The sequence below is a fragment of the Odocoileus virginianus genome, chromosome 34 (genome assembly GCF_023699985.2).
Source record: "Odocoileus virginianus isolate 20LAN1187 ecotype Illinois chromosome 34, Ovbor_1.2, whole genome shotgun sequence".
Lineage (NCBI taxonomy): Eukaryota > Metazoa > Chordata > Mammalia > Artiodactyla > Cervidae > Odocoileus > Odocoileus virginianus.
This window is the reverse complement of record NC_069707.1, coordinates 10,065,577-10,079,755: the sequence shown is the minus strand read 5'-3', so window position 1 is coordinate 10,079,755 and position 14,179 is coordinate 10,065,577. Positions and strand designations below refer to the sequence as shown.

The 14,179-nt window shown below is 37.2% G+C and overlaps 1 protein-coding gene across 9 annotated transcripts in view; it reads left to right on the top strand.

The window, feature by feature from the left end:
• The window catches only part of ARID1B (AT-rich interaction domain 1B), a 412,333-nt gene that overhangs the window by 112,084 nt on the left and 286,070 nt on the right, over window positions 1-14,179 (top strand). For all 9 annotated transcript variants that reach the window (XM_070461644.1, XM_070461645.1, XM_070461641.1 and 6 more), the window contains one exon: window positions 9,949-10,098. In XM_070461644.1, the coding sequence (XP_070317745.1) occupies window positions 9,949-10,098 (150 nt within the window). The remainder of the gene's footprint in view (window positions 1-9,948; window positions 10,099-14,179) is intronic.

Genomic DNA, 14,179 nt, shown 5'->3' with positions numbered 1-14,179 from the left:
CTGTGGTACATATACACCATGGAATATTACTCAGCCATTAAAAAGAATTCATTTGAATCAGTTCTAATGAGATGGAGCCCAGTTTCTAATGAAACTGGAGCCCATTATACAGAGCGAAGTAAGCCAGAAAGATAAAGACCATTACAGTATACTAACACATATATATGGAATTTAGAAAGATGGTAACGATAACCCTATATGCAAAACAGAAAAAGAGACTCAGATGTATAGCACAGACTTGTGGACTTGTGGACTCTGTGGGAGAAGGCGAGGGTGGGATGTTTCAAGAGAACAGCATCGAAACATGTATATTATCTAGGGTGAAACAGATCACCAGCCCAGGTTGGGTGCATGAGACAAGTGCTCGGGCCTGGTGCACTGGGAAGACCCAGAGGGATCGGGTGGACAGGGAGGTGGGAGGGGGGACCGGGATGGGGAATACATGTAAATCCATGGCTAATTCATTTCAATGTATGACAAAAACCACTGCAATGATGTAAAGTAATTAGCCTCCAACTAATAAAAATAAAAAAAAAAGGTAAATAAAAGCACCTAAATTGTTTAAAAATCCCAGTTGGGAACTTAGCTTAAAGGACTGTATGTAGATTGTGGAGCATTTGTAGAATTTTGACCTTGTAAACTTTATTACCTTCTAACACATTATTTTTGACTAGACATGTTGACATAATAAAATTTTCTCCTGCAATTTGTTCAGACACACATCGACTCAGCATCTAAATTCCTTGCTGTGGGGACTTTTCAGTCTGTCTTTTTTGCATGAAAAATAGCATTTACTTTCTGTGAAATCGGAAGCCAGTAGAATTTGCCACAGTATTGACTAAAATGTAGCTGCTATGAGCTCATGATTTTTCCTGTGCTTTTTGCTTTCCTTTTTTGTAGAATTTGCCTGGAAGAATTCAAATTTATGGTCCAAAACAAATAGTAAGAGGCTATCTGCTATTAAGTATAAATTGTTACTATGTACTTTTCTGATAATTCTTAGAAAGACAGCAATAATTAATCTAAAAGAAATTGCATTTAGTTCTAGGTTCATGAAAAACTCAGAGTTGGCTTAGGAAATGATACATAACATTTGATGTATATACTTCTGGGCTATTAATGCTATACTCACCACTCATATACAGATTTTCATATTTAAAAAAATGTATGTATGGAGTGGGAAATGGCAGCTCACTCCACTATTCTTCCTTGAAAAACCCATGGACAGAGGAGCCTGGAGGGCTACAGTCCATAGGATCCCAGAATGACACACGACTGAATCACACTTGTGTGCATGTATATGGCTTTGTAACCTGCTACCCCTTAAGTCCCACCTCAGTAACCCATGGACATGCTTTCTTCCTATTCAATACATATTATGTACAGTTAGATTCATTCATTTTAATGGGTCTGTGGTATTTCACTGAATAAAATATCTTTACCCTCCTCCTTTAAACCAGCCTCTCTTGATGTACATTTAACCATTTAGACTGTTTCGCTCTTGAGTGGGGGTGCTCTCATGGGGCTGTGGTGACCTTGCTGCACATCTCTTTGCATGCTTGTTTTATATTTTTCCCTTAAGGTAAGATTCTCAAAAGCAGAATTCTTAGTTAAAGAGATATTGTTTCTATATATTGTGCACTGTGCATGCAGAACATACTCAGTCGTGTCCAAGTCTTTGTGACTCATGGATTGTAGCCCGCCAGGCTCCTCTGTCCATCGGATTATCCTGGCAACAATACTGGAGCAGATTGCCATTTCCTCCTCCAGGGGATCTTCCTGACCCAGGGATCATATTCCCATCTCCTTCATCTCCTGCATTAGCAGGAGGATTCTTATCACTGAGCCACCTGGGAAGCCCATATATACTGTGACCTTTTATTAAATATTTGAATTTACATACTTACTATGATTATTTCAGTATTAATTGCTATGTAATATTTTCAGTTTAGTTGCTCAGTTTTGTTTGACTCTTTGTGACCCCATGGACTGCAGCACGCCAGGCTTCCCTGTCTGTCACCAACTCCCAGAGCTTGCTCAAACTCATATTCATCAAGTTGGTTAGAATTATGTAAACTGAAAATATGAGAACTCCCTGTTAAGCATCTCAGAATAGTTACTTTTTTATTATCAGATAGGAAACTTACATCTAGGCATAAGTAAAGCAGAAGTGGTTTGACATAAATACGTTATAAAAAATGTGAAGTCAAAAGTTTGACAAAGTTTGGATACCTTCTTTGTTAGTAAGTGTATGTACATATTTTAAAGATATACATACAATGAAACGCTCAGATCTTAAGTGTATGATTTGATGGGTTTTGACAAATAATGTACATCTTTGAACCTACCAGACCTATTCAGATACAGAATATTTTTTTTCCTCCCAGGAGTTTGCTTGTCCCTCTTTATAGCTAGTCCCCTTATCCCACAACCACTGTTGTGACTACTAACACTATAGATAAGTTTTCCCTGATTTTGAATTTCATATAAACATATCATACAGTGTGTTGATTGGGTACATTTAATATAGTTCTAGAGGAAAATACAGATACCAAGCCAAACAGTTCTTAGGACAAAAGGATTTGAAGCAGAGATGAAAATTACATACTAGAGTTAAGAACAAGAGGTCTTTCAAAAGAATGAAGTTGGACCCTTACCTTATACTTTGTATAGAAATTAACTCAAAATGGATCAGACCTAAAAACATAAGAGCTAAAGCTGTGAAATTCTTAGAAGAGAACATCGGGGAAAGCTTTATGACTTTAAATTTGGCAGTGATTTATTGAACATGAAACCAAATGCACAGGAAACAAAAGAAAAGATAAATTGGAGTACATCAAAATTAAAAACTTATGTGCATGAAAGGACACTATCATGAGAACAGAAAGGCAGCACTCAGAAGAGGCAAGACTATCTGGAAATCACATATCATTTATGGGATTAATACCCAGAATATATAAAGAACTCCTACCACACAACAACAAAAAAACCTAGCAACCCAATTTAAAAAATGGGTGAAAGACTTGAATATAGTTTTCCAAGAGAATAAACAAATAACTGATGAGCTTGAGAAGAAGGCTCAGCATCACTAATCATTAGGGAAATAAAAAGCAAACCTGTAATGAGTGTGATACCACTTCACACCCATTAGGATGGCTATTAGAAAAACAAAATAGCAGATGTTGTCATGGATGTGGAGAAATTAGAACCCTTGTGCACTGCTGGCAGGGCAAAAAATGGTATTCTGCTATGCAAAACAGTATGGCAATTTCTCAAAAAATTAAACAAAGAACTACTACTGTTGTTGTTGTTACTGTTTAGTTGCTAAGTTGTGTCCAACTCTTTGGGATCCCATGGACTGCAGCATGCCAGAACCCCTGTCCTTCACCATCTCCTGAAGTTTGTTCAAATTCATGCCCATTGAGTTGGTGATCCTGTCCAACCATTTTATTCTATGTTGCCCCCTTTTCTTCTGCCCTCAATATTTCCCAGCCTCAGGGTCTTTGCAGTGAGTTGGCTCTTCATATCAGATGGCCAAAGTATTGAGCTTTAGCTTCAGCAGCAGTCCTTCCAATGAATATTTGAGGATTGATTTCCTTTAGGATTGACTAGTTTGATCTCCTTGCAGTCCAAAAGACTCTCAGGAGTCTTTTCCAGTACTACAATACCAATCTAGCAATTCTACTTCTGGGCTGGGTAAAAGAAGTGAAAGCAAAAGCTTGAACAGATAAATTGTATGCCAATTTTCATAGAAGTACTATTCACAATACTATTAATACTATAAGCAGTACTTATACTGCTTATACTTATAAGCAGTACTATTCACAACCTAGACAGCATGTTAAAAAGCAGAGACATTACTTTGCCGACAAAGGTCCGTTTAGTCAAAGCTATGGTTTTTCCAGTAGTCATGTGTGGATGTGAGAGTTGGACTGTAAAGAAAGCTGAGCACCGAAGAATTGATGCTTTTGAACTGTGGTGCTGGAGAAGGCTCTTGAGAATCTCTTGGACTGCACAGAGATCCAACCAGCCTATCCTAAAGGAAATCAGTCCTGAATGTTCATTGGAAGGGCTGATGGCTGAAGCTGAAACTCCAGCACTTCGGCCACCTGATGCGAAGAACTGACTCACTAGAAAAGACTCTGATGCTGGGAAAGATTGAAGGTGGGAGGAGAAGGGGACAACAGAGGATGAGATGGTTGGATGGCATCACTGACTTGATGGACATGAGTTTGAGTAAGCTCCAGGAGTTGGTGATGAACAGGGAACCCTAGCGTGCTGCAGTTCATGGGGTCGCAAAGAGTCGGACACGACTGAGTGACTGAACTGAATTATTCACAGTAATCAAAAGGTAGAACAACCCTAGTGTCCATGATAGATAACTTGATAAACAAAATACTGTTTGCACTTAAAAATGGAATGTTTTTTAACCTTAAAAAAGAATGAAATTCTGATACATGCTGTAATATAGGTGAACCTTGGAAGTAAAAGTGTTAATCACTCAGTGGTGACCAACTCTATGACCCCATGGACTATAGCCTGCCAGGCTTCTCTGTTCATGGGATTCTCCAAATAAGACTACTGGAGTGGGTAGCCATTATCTCCTCTGGGGCATGTTCTGACCCCGGGATCAAACCCAGGTCTTCTGCACTGCAGGCAGATTCTTTACTGTTGAACCATTAGGGAAGCCAAGTGGAGTTACTGTTTAATGGAAGTAGCATTTCATTTCGGGATGGCGAAGCTCTGGAGATGGATAGTTGTGATGGTTGCACAACGGTATAAACCTACATGGTGCCTCTAAACTGTGCACTTTATGGTTAGAATTCCATGTATGACTATGGCAAAGTCTATTTTTCCCATTTACCTACTGTGCTAGAATTAGATTGTGTCCTCTTTCTGGCTCTTATAGATAGTGTCCAATGTAACATCCTTATTGGGACACATGGGGGTGTTTCATGGGGATGTAGTTACAAGGTGAATTACTGGGTCTTAGGGAAGTGCACCTTGAAACTTAGTGGAGACCCTTTTATCAAACTTATTTAGGAAGGAAGAGGATGAGAATATAAACCTTATTATTTCTTCAGTTTTGAAGGATGAGCAGAGTAAAATGAAAAAGGGCCTGGAATTCTGCACATTTAACATGATCCAGAGACTTGAAAGTTATTAATCATATCCTTTATCAGAGTAGTTTCCTAAAACAAATACTTTATAGTAAATGAATGATTTTTAGCTATACTTTTGCTCTCTAATACTGTTTGGAAGCATTCACATTTCTTTGAAAATTAGGATAACTTTTGTTACTGTGTATGTACATGTTGCTGGAAAAGGAAATGGCAACCCACTCCAATATTCTTGACTGGAAAATCCCATAGACAGAGGAGCCTGGCGGACTGCAGTCCACAGGATTGCAAAGAGTCGGGCATGACTGAGCATGCATGCTCACGTACTCATGTTCCACTTCAAAATCCTCTTTATTTAGAAATGAGAGAAATTTTTGTTTTTCTTATCTTTAAATAACAAATAGGCATCTTAGGCATTTTCTGGAGATTTCCTTTTGGTTTAGTTTAGTGATAAATATCCAGTACATTTCCTGGGTGGTAATGCCCTAGAGAGTTAGCTGGTAATGGTTAAGGCTACTCCGCTGCTGTCAGTTTGAGGTTTTGGGTGTTTGTCTGTTAGACTTGGTTGAGCATATGTGTATCAAAGACTTGGATGGTACAAGTGATTTCAGTTTTATAATGTTTTCCATCCTTAATTTAAAATTTTATATAATGTTAACTTTATTTAATAATCCATTGAACGACATTCATTTATTCATCCAACAACCATTTATTGAGTGGCAGGCCCTCTTCCAGAAGGCATAGCATGGGTATAGGAGTGTGTAGTCAAGTGATGAGGACAAACAGTAGAAACAGGAACACATCAAGGTCAGCTGACTAAATCTAATAATCTCCCCTGTGGTAAAATAGAATCAGAAATGGCATGAGAATGATGGTGGTTTAGGCCGGTCAGGGAACGAACGGCATCTGAGACAGAAGTGCTTTGTATCCTCAATTTTCAGTGCTTAGTTCCTGAAACTCAGTAACTCTTGGTTAAATTTCACTTGAATCCAACAGTTCAGTAATCTTCATTGTTGTTAAGTTGCTGAGTCATATCCAACTCTTTGCAACCCCATGGGCTGACTGCAGCATGCCAGGCTTCCTTGTCCTTCACCATCTCCCAGAATTTGCTCAAACTCATGCCATTGAGTCAGTGATGCTCTCCAACCATCTCATCTCCTGTCGTCCCCTTCTCCTTCTGTCGTCAATCTTTCCCAGCATCAATGTCTTTTCCAGTGAGTTGGCTCTTCACATTAGGTGGCCAAACTACTGGATCTTCACCTTCAGTATCAGTCCTTCCAATGAATATTCAAGGTTGATTTCCTTTAGGATTGACTGGTTTGATCTCCTTACAGTCCAGGTGACTCTCAAGAGTCTTCTCCAGCACCACAGTTAGAAAGCATCAATTCTTTGGCACTCGACCTTCTTTATGGTTCGGCTCTCATATCCATACATCACTACTGGAAAAACCATCACTTTGACTAGACAGACCTTTGTTGCCAAAGTGATGTCTTTGCTTTTTAATACACTGTCCAGGTTTGTCAGAGCTTTCCTTCCAAGGAGCAAGCATGTTTTAATTTCATGACTGCAGTCACTGTCCACAGTGATTTTGGAACCCAAGAAAATAAAATCTGTCACTGCTTTCACTTTTTCCCATCTATTTGCGATGAAGTGATGGGTTTGGACACCATGATCTTAGGTTTTTGAATGTTGAGCTTTAAGCCAGCTTTTTCATGAAATAAGAGATAATAAAGACTCACAGTAGCCAAAATTGATTTCAGAAAACTGGAGACAGTAAAATGTACTTCCCTCATGGACTGGTCCTTCAGGCCATCATGACAGTGTAGTATAGTAGGTTTCTCTGTCCTCGGCAGAGTCTGTTAAAGATGGAAGTCAGAGTTACAAGCAGTGGTTGAGTGCCTTGATGGCATGTGAGAAGCTGGTTGTGTGGGGCCAGAGTTATTCTGAGCTTTGGTCATACAACTTTTGGAGTTGGCTCTGGGTCATTCCTTGTCTTACAGCTCCGTTCTTCAGTTTATGTTTCTTAACAATGATTGGTTTAAAATGTCAGAAAAACATCTAATAGATTTTTGAAAGCCCTACATCTGAATTGATTTAAAGCAAAAACATTATTGATCATTAAAAAATTAAGACATTAGTTCCTGACAATTGAGGTATTATATTTAGAAATTGGTTTTTAAAGGTAACAGTTAATAATTAGTACTTAGAGATAGCTCTACAACTTGTAATTTAACAACTAATGATAGAATATATGTAGAATTCCAGGTAGAATTATAATATTACTGCTTATAATATTAATATGAATCAATAGAAGAGGTAGCCCCATTTTGCCAATGGAGATGTAAGAGATATCATTATGTGATTGATCATATTCACACAACTAAGGTATAGGAGGACTTGGATTTAGGTTTCATACATTTCTAATACAGAAATTCTGTAGGTAGACAAGCATTTATTTATCTCTATTTGGTTGTAGCTCCCTTGTGAGGACAGTGGGCCACACGCAGTTGCTTGGCTCTAGTCCCCAGGTCTTACAGCCCATCTGTACCATGTTATAAGTTATCCTAAGCTCTCAGAGGGTTAGATGCCAGTTAGTTAGTACCACATAATGGGACCGTGTATCTAAAAGGATAACAAGTAGATTTTTAACTGAGGAAAACAGCAACAAAATCTCCCAAGCAGGTGCTTTTGATGGTTTTCCCCCTGACGTTTATTGGGGTCAGCAGATGGTTGCTACAGATCCATTGTGGAATTGCTTACATCCCCACCCATTCTACCTGCTTCACCTGCACCTGCCTTGCTTCCATGCTTTTCAGAGTTGGGATAGGTAGTTAAAGAAAGTAATAAGCTCATGGCTGCTCTAGTGTTAGGAGACTCCTGCAATATGTCCTCTCGTTGTCTTGCTTAGAAAATAGAGGCCCCCACCCCCTGCCCTGAAACAACACTTCCATATTGTGTGTAAAGGTTTCTGTAAACCAGAAAGTCAACATATTAAAGTGCAATTCATAGGGGAGTTGCTGGCTGTGTTGACTGAGCTTTACAGTCATTTTAACACTGGCAAAGTGTTACCCTAACTGCTTCAAATCAAACTGCAAAGATGCTCGTGTGAAATATAGTATTAGATATCAAATCAAACATATGGGTGTTGAACGAAAGGATATGTGTTGTGGTAGTATATGGTATTCTAGCATGTGGAGTTGTATTTTATGGAAATTCTTTGGCTTGGCTTATGGCAGGGACATACATTCATTATGAGACATCAAGCTGTAAAATAAATAAAAGCAAAGAATTCAACTGTACTGTTGAATGGTTTTCAGTACAAACTTGTCTGTTCTAGTAACTTAGGATCTGTGTGATGAGAAGCATTTGTAAGTCATTGTGGCCAAATGTTTTGTCATCATTGCTAGAAGTTTGAAAATAATCTAGATCGGGTCAAAAGGAGTATGAACTTTAGCATTTTGCAATTTTTTCTTTTTACTTCATAGTACATGTTACAAATTACTGTGCTAATTGGTCTTAGAGGCAAAGTGTTTAATATGTTCCTTACTCTTTTTCCCTCTCATTCAATATTCTGTAGTCAATTTGTGTTTTGAGTATATCTGGAACTGATGACTTAATTCTTAGAAGTATATAGGCTTATGGGGATGAAGTTCTTGGATTTCTCAAATGAACTATATTGTGGTATTAACAGTGACTTCACCGTTCTCCTCCCAGGAGTGCTTTTTGCCATTCCGCTATCTTGTTTTTCTTTTCCTCTCCTATTCTTTCTCTCAGTTAGGGGAAAAAAATGTGTCAGTAGATTTCTGATTTGATAGAACATCAGAAAATAACATCAATAGTGTATTTATTGCATGAGGAAGAACTTTTCTTTGAACAATTTCAATATTTTTTAGGTTCATGTAACTAGAAATAGAGAAGACCCATTTTAGGTCATTCTGTCTATATCTTGGGTATTTGCAGAAAAGGGCTTCCCTGGTAGCTCAGATGGTAAAGAATCGTTCCATTCCTGGGTATGGAGGATCCCCTAGAGAATGGAATTGCAACCCATTCCAATATTCTTCCCTGAAAAACTCCATGGACAGAGGAGCCTGGAGGTCTGTAGTCCGTGGGGTCACAAAGAGTCGGATACAACTGATTGACTAACACTTTGACACTTTTCTTTACATCATTGACTGTGTATCAACTAGGAAAATACTATTCTTGTATAACTATGAATATCTTGCTCATACTGATAGTTATGTTGTTTGATATACATAGTATTGTTTTTGAAATGGGTCTCATTTTATTGTACTTTTTTGTATTTTTATTGTATTTTTTAGCAAAAATAGTAAATGGAATTGCTAATGTAACTGGTATTTGCTAAAATGTAATTGAAGCATTCTGACCTTAGTTGAAACAAACATGTACCCAAATCACAAGCATCCTACAAAATATTAGTAAGGGATCTTGAACTGGAGTTCATTTTCATTTGAGTATTGCATGAGAATGGATTAGGTAGTATAATCTTTCTCTGACTTACTTGGCAGAAGCAATTTTTTTGATGTCAGTATTCGGAGCTTTTTACCCCCTCTGGATTTTTGTGAAATGATCAGTATTTGATATCTGATAAAGTTTTTTTTAAAGCACAGTTAAATTATCTTTTGTCTTCATTGATAGTATGTGAGGAGAAGGCAGTAGGCCAATTTATCTAATGGCGAGAATGTTAAAAATATTGAATTCAGTTGCTTAGCAAAGAACCCACTTCATGTTGCTGAATCGAAACCATACTTGATTTTATTGAATTGCATGTTTAGACTTTCTCTCATTTGCCCATCTTGACTCTTGACAGATGCCACCTCAGTACGGACAGCAGGGTGTGAGCGGTTACTGCCAGCAGGGCCAGCAGCCTTACTACAACCAGCAGCCACAGCCTCCGCACCTTCCCCCGCAGGCGCCCTACCTGCCCTCCCAGTCCCAGCAGAGGTACCAGCCGCAGCAGGTGAGAGCATTTCTGGTCCCCAGGCCTCTGTCCTGTGTTCAAAGGCCACCCCAGGTTCTGAGACATCTTCCTGTCCCATTTAGAGAATTTCTGTTCTCAGTGGGAAAAAATGAAGTTTTGAGAAAATGCAGAACTATATCCTAAACTGTTTGTTTATGAATGGATGGTTGAGATTGAAGGGTGGGAAGAGTGACTAGCTTAATAGCTTCTTACATTACCGGTTAGTGACAGCAGAAAATGTCAGTCATTTCATGTTCTTTGTCATGTGTATTCTGAATCTTTCAAGAAAGTGCTCTGTCACTTTGTTGAGGCTTGTTCAGGAAAATGGTTTTATTGATCATTTAATCTTGCTAGTTGGCATATACATGGTGTTTTTATCTTGAGCTTTCTTTTGATTTGTTTTAATGGTAAGTGCTACTGTATCAAAACATTGTTGCCTTTGGCAGTATTATTCTTCCTAAACTAGCTTATAAGCAGATAGTCACTTCAATTACAATATATTAAAATACTAAAGGGAATCGTGTACTTTGAGTATGTTAAACAGTTTCTAGTTTAAATTAGCCTCATTAAATACTCTTTGAGGTTATTGGGCTACATATTTCAGCTTACATGATGTGTTGAAAAAAAGTACATGTGCTTTGGGTACAGTGATTCAGTTTCATCTTGTTTTAGAGATTGTCACCGAAGATAGTAAAAGGCATCATGAACTCAGGACCTGTACTCTGAATTCAAATAGAACTTTCATAGCACTTTCAGTCATAAGCATCAAATTGTAATTTTGCATTTTCCTCTCTTCCTTTTTTTTCTTTTTTGTGGGTGGGAGTGGTAAAGATAGGGGAAGACAGCGGCATTGACTGTTCAGTCTTCAAAATGATTCCTAGACAGCTTAGAGTGACTGCTGATGCTAGGCAAAGTATATAAATATATGAAGCTTAATTTTAACAAGTTTGGCCAATTTCTTAAGTGTTTTATTAGATTCTTTGTAGGCTTTTTCCATGTGATTTTTGTTTAAGAGTTCCAGAAAGAGTTTATAGCTTTAAACAAAACAGTGTAACAGCTAAGATTGAAGATGCTATAGAATCTTGTGTTTTGCATATGTGTTTGCAAAATTTAAAGCAATTTATAGATGTAGGAATGTACATTATTTCAAAGTTATTTAGTCTGTTCTTTAATTAAAATCAGGAAAATTAAATAACCTTATAATACCATTTCTTTTTAAGTGATAGACTGGTATCTGGGTTTATAATATATAAGGTTAAAGATTTTTTCATGGGTTTTCAGAGCCTTAGTGAACTTCTCTGTAGACAAAATGTTTTGTCATGTTATCAAAGTTTAAGAAGGACTCAACAGAGATATTGCATTACTCATTTTACTTCAGTGTGCTAAAATGAATCTGATAATAAAACCAATTTGGTTAAGGATTCTGAGTGCCTGCCATTTCCTTCAAGACCAAATTCAAAATTTATTTCCTTCATGAAGCATTCACGGATGACCTCTTACACATGGCAGTTAGTTATGTAATACCCTTTATATTTAAATATTTAAAGCATACTACAGGTAAAATCTTATTTTGATGAGTACTATTCAAATGTGCTTAGTTTAGATCTATTTTATGCTTTGAGCGATACTACCATTGTTTTATTGACTTGAATACAATAAACTATATGTCAGGAAGTACTGTATAAAAATGACTCGATGTAAATACTGTCTTTTTTTTTTTTTTGTATATTCTGAGGAAAGTCAATTTTCCCAAAGTATATTGGAATTTTTTTCTTGTTTTCAGTATAAAATGTCTAAATATTTTTTAAGTTTTTATAGACTTTCGGGATAAAGAAGTGGAAATCAGAGATATTTAGGGATCCTAATCAGAGGGTCTGGTTATACAGGAACAGTTTTGACTTTTAAGGAGTTAGATATTTATATAGATTGGGGAAGTTTATCTCGGAAATGACATCTAGCATTTTCCATTTAGTTAGTACCTCCAAAACTAGAATAACAACCCCCCCCCCCAATCTATCCCAAAACAAAGTAAAAATAACCACTAGAATATCTTCAAAATCAATCTAACTTTTAGTAAGAATTTTTAATACTGAGTTCACATTTAAAAAACAAAGAAACTCAACTGTTTTGATGTAAGAAGCTGATGTTTCATGGCAGACAGAGCATTCCTTCCTGTAGACTCTCCTTTTCTTTCTAGACACAGCATGGTAGTCTGCTGATTTTTGAACTAGGAGATCATCAGAAAGTATAGGAGATCATCAGAAAGTATTACTTTGTGTCTTTTGTTAATGTGAATGATGTAAAAGTTAATTTTAGAGTTCCATTAAGATACCTACCTTTGTTTCTTTAACATTTTATAATGTGTAATGTTTTGAATAATCAATACATTCCCATATGTAAAAAATTAAAAAGTATAAGGAAATGATACAGATCCGAGTCTCCCACCACAGTTCCTCTTGCCTAGCTCACCAGCAAGCTCAGCCTTTGCTAGATAACCACTTTATTATGTTTCTTTAGTTTCTTACCAAGAAGCAAAATATCATATTTTAATTGTTAGCTCTATTTTCACACAAATGTTGGTACACCGTAATATACTATAAACATTCTTCTGTTCTTTATCACTCCCCTTCCCCACCCACTTAAATAAATATATGACAAAAAAAATAAGTCATCCTTCATTCCTTTTTATAGCTTCATTCATTTTATGGACATTTCATAATATATTTAACCGGTTCCCTTTCAGTGGGCATTTAGGTTATTTTTAGTTACTTTCAGTTCAGACAACTCTGCCATGATGCTTTGTGTTTGTGTCAGTTCGTAAAAGTTCAAGTGTATCTGTCAGATAAGTTCCTGGCTGTGTCAGTGGGTACATGTGGTTGTAATTTTGCTAGATTGTTCCTCTCAAGGGTTGTACCAATTTATACTCCAACCATTGATGTATGAGAGTACCTATACATGTCCCAGTAGCGTGATTTTAAGAATTTTCTGAATTTTTACATAGTCTCTTTTTTATGAGTTTAGTTAAATTCTGTGTTTTACTTTGACTCTGTCTTACTGTTTATCCAATGAAGCCAAACAGAAGACTAAAAATTTTCCTCTTAAGTATTCCTTTGCTTAAGTCTCTCAAATTTTGATATGTGTTATTTTTATTCTCTTTTAGTTCTAAGAGTTTTCTTACTTCCCTTCATTCATATTTTAAAGACTGTTTTATTGAGACCTGGGTTCCTGTTTTATTCCCTCAGAAGGATTGGTGTATGCTTTTGCCATTTGCTTGTGGACACTAGTCATTAGGAATCATATTTCATATTTTATTTTCTAAAGTTTTATTATATAAAGAGATCTTAGTAGACTGATAAACAGTGATAGAATGAACACTCACATGCCAGCATAAATTCCTGCATGTACTAGCCTAGCCATATTCAGATAGCCCCAATTATCATCAGAATGCCTTTAAAGTTCATTCATTTCAAGCCAGATTCAAACAACTGTTAATACATTGATTTGATCCTTACACCGTTTTATCTGGATCAGTTCTGTCTTACCCTACTCCCATTCATCCCCTTGGTGTGTTAAGAAAAAACTTGAGTTGGTTTTCCTATGAAGTGGCTTTGTCTGGATGTTTTCCCTTGATGTGGCTTAATTTGTTCATCCAGCCCTTCTATTTCCTATAGATTGCAAGTTAGATCCACAGGCTTGAAGTTAAACATTTTTATTTGTGATTATTGTAAATCATGTCCTCAGCATTTAGGTCCTGCTTCTGTTTAGTGGAGGGGTCCATGACCCTCCCTTTGAGAGAAAGAGCCTCCAGTGGTTCCAGCCCCAGGCTGTCTGGTGACCATCAGCTGTCTTCCAGCTGAGGGGTAGAGCCATTATGATGAAAATAGACCTTCCCTTTTGGACTCTGTCCAGATTACTCACCCACAGATTCTGTGAGACTAATGCATGCTGCTGTCTTTAGGCCACTAAGTTTGGGGTGGCATGTTATACATCGGTACTGACCGATATGATTTGAATACTTCATAGGTGATGCTGTGAGAGTATTACATCAGGAGATACACATCCTAATATTTTGTTGTCCTAC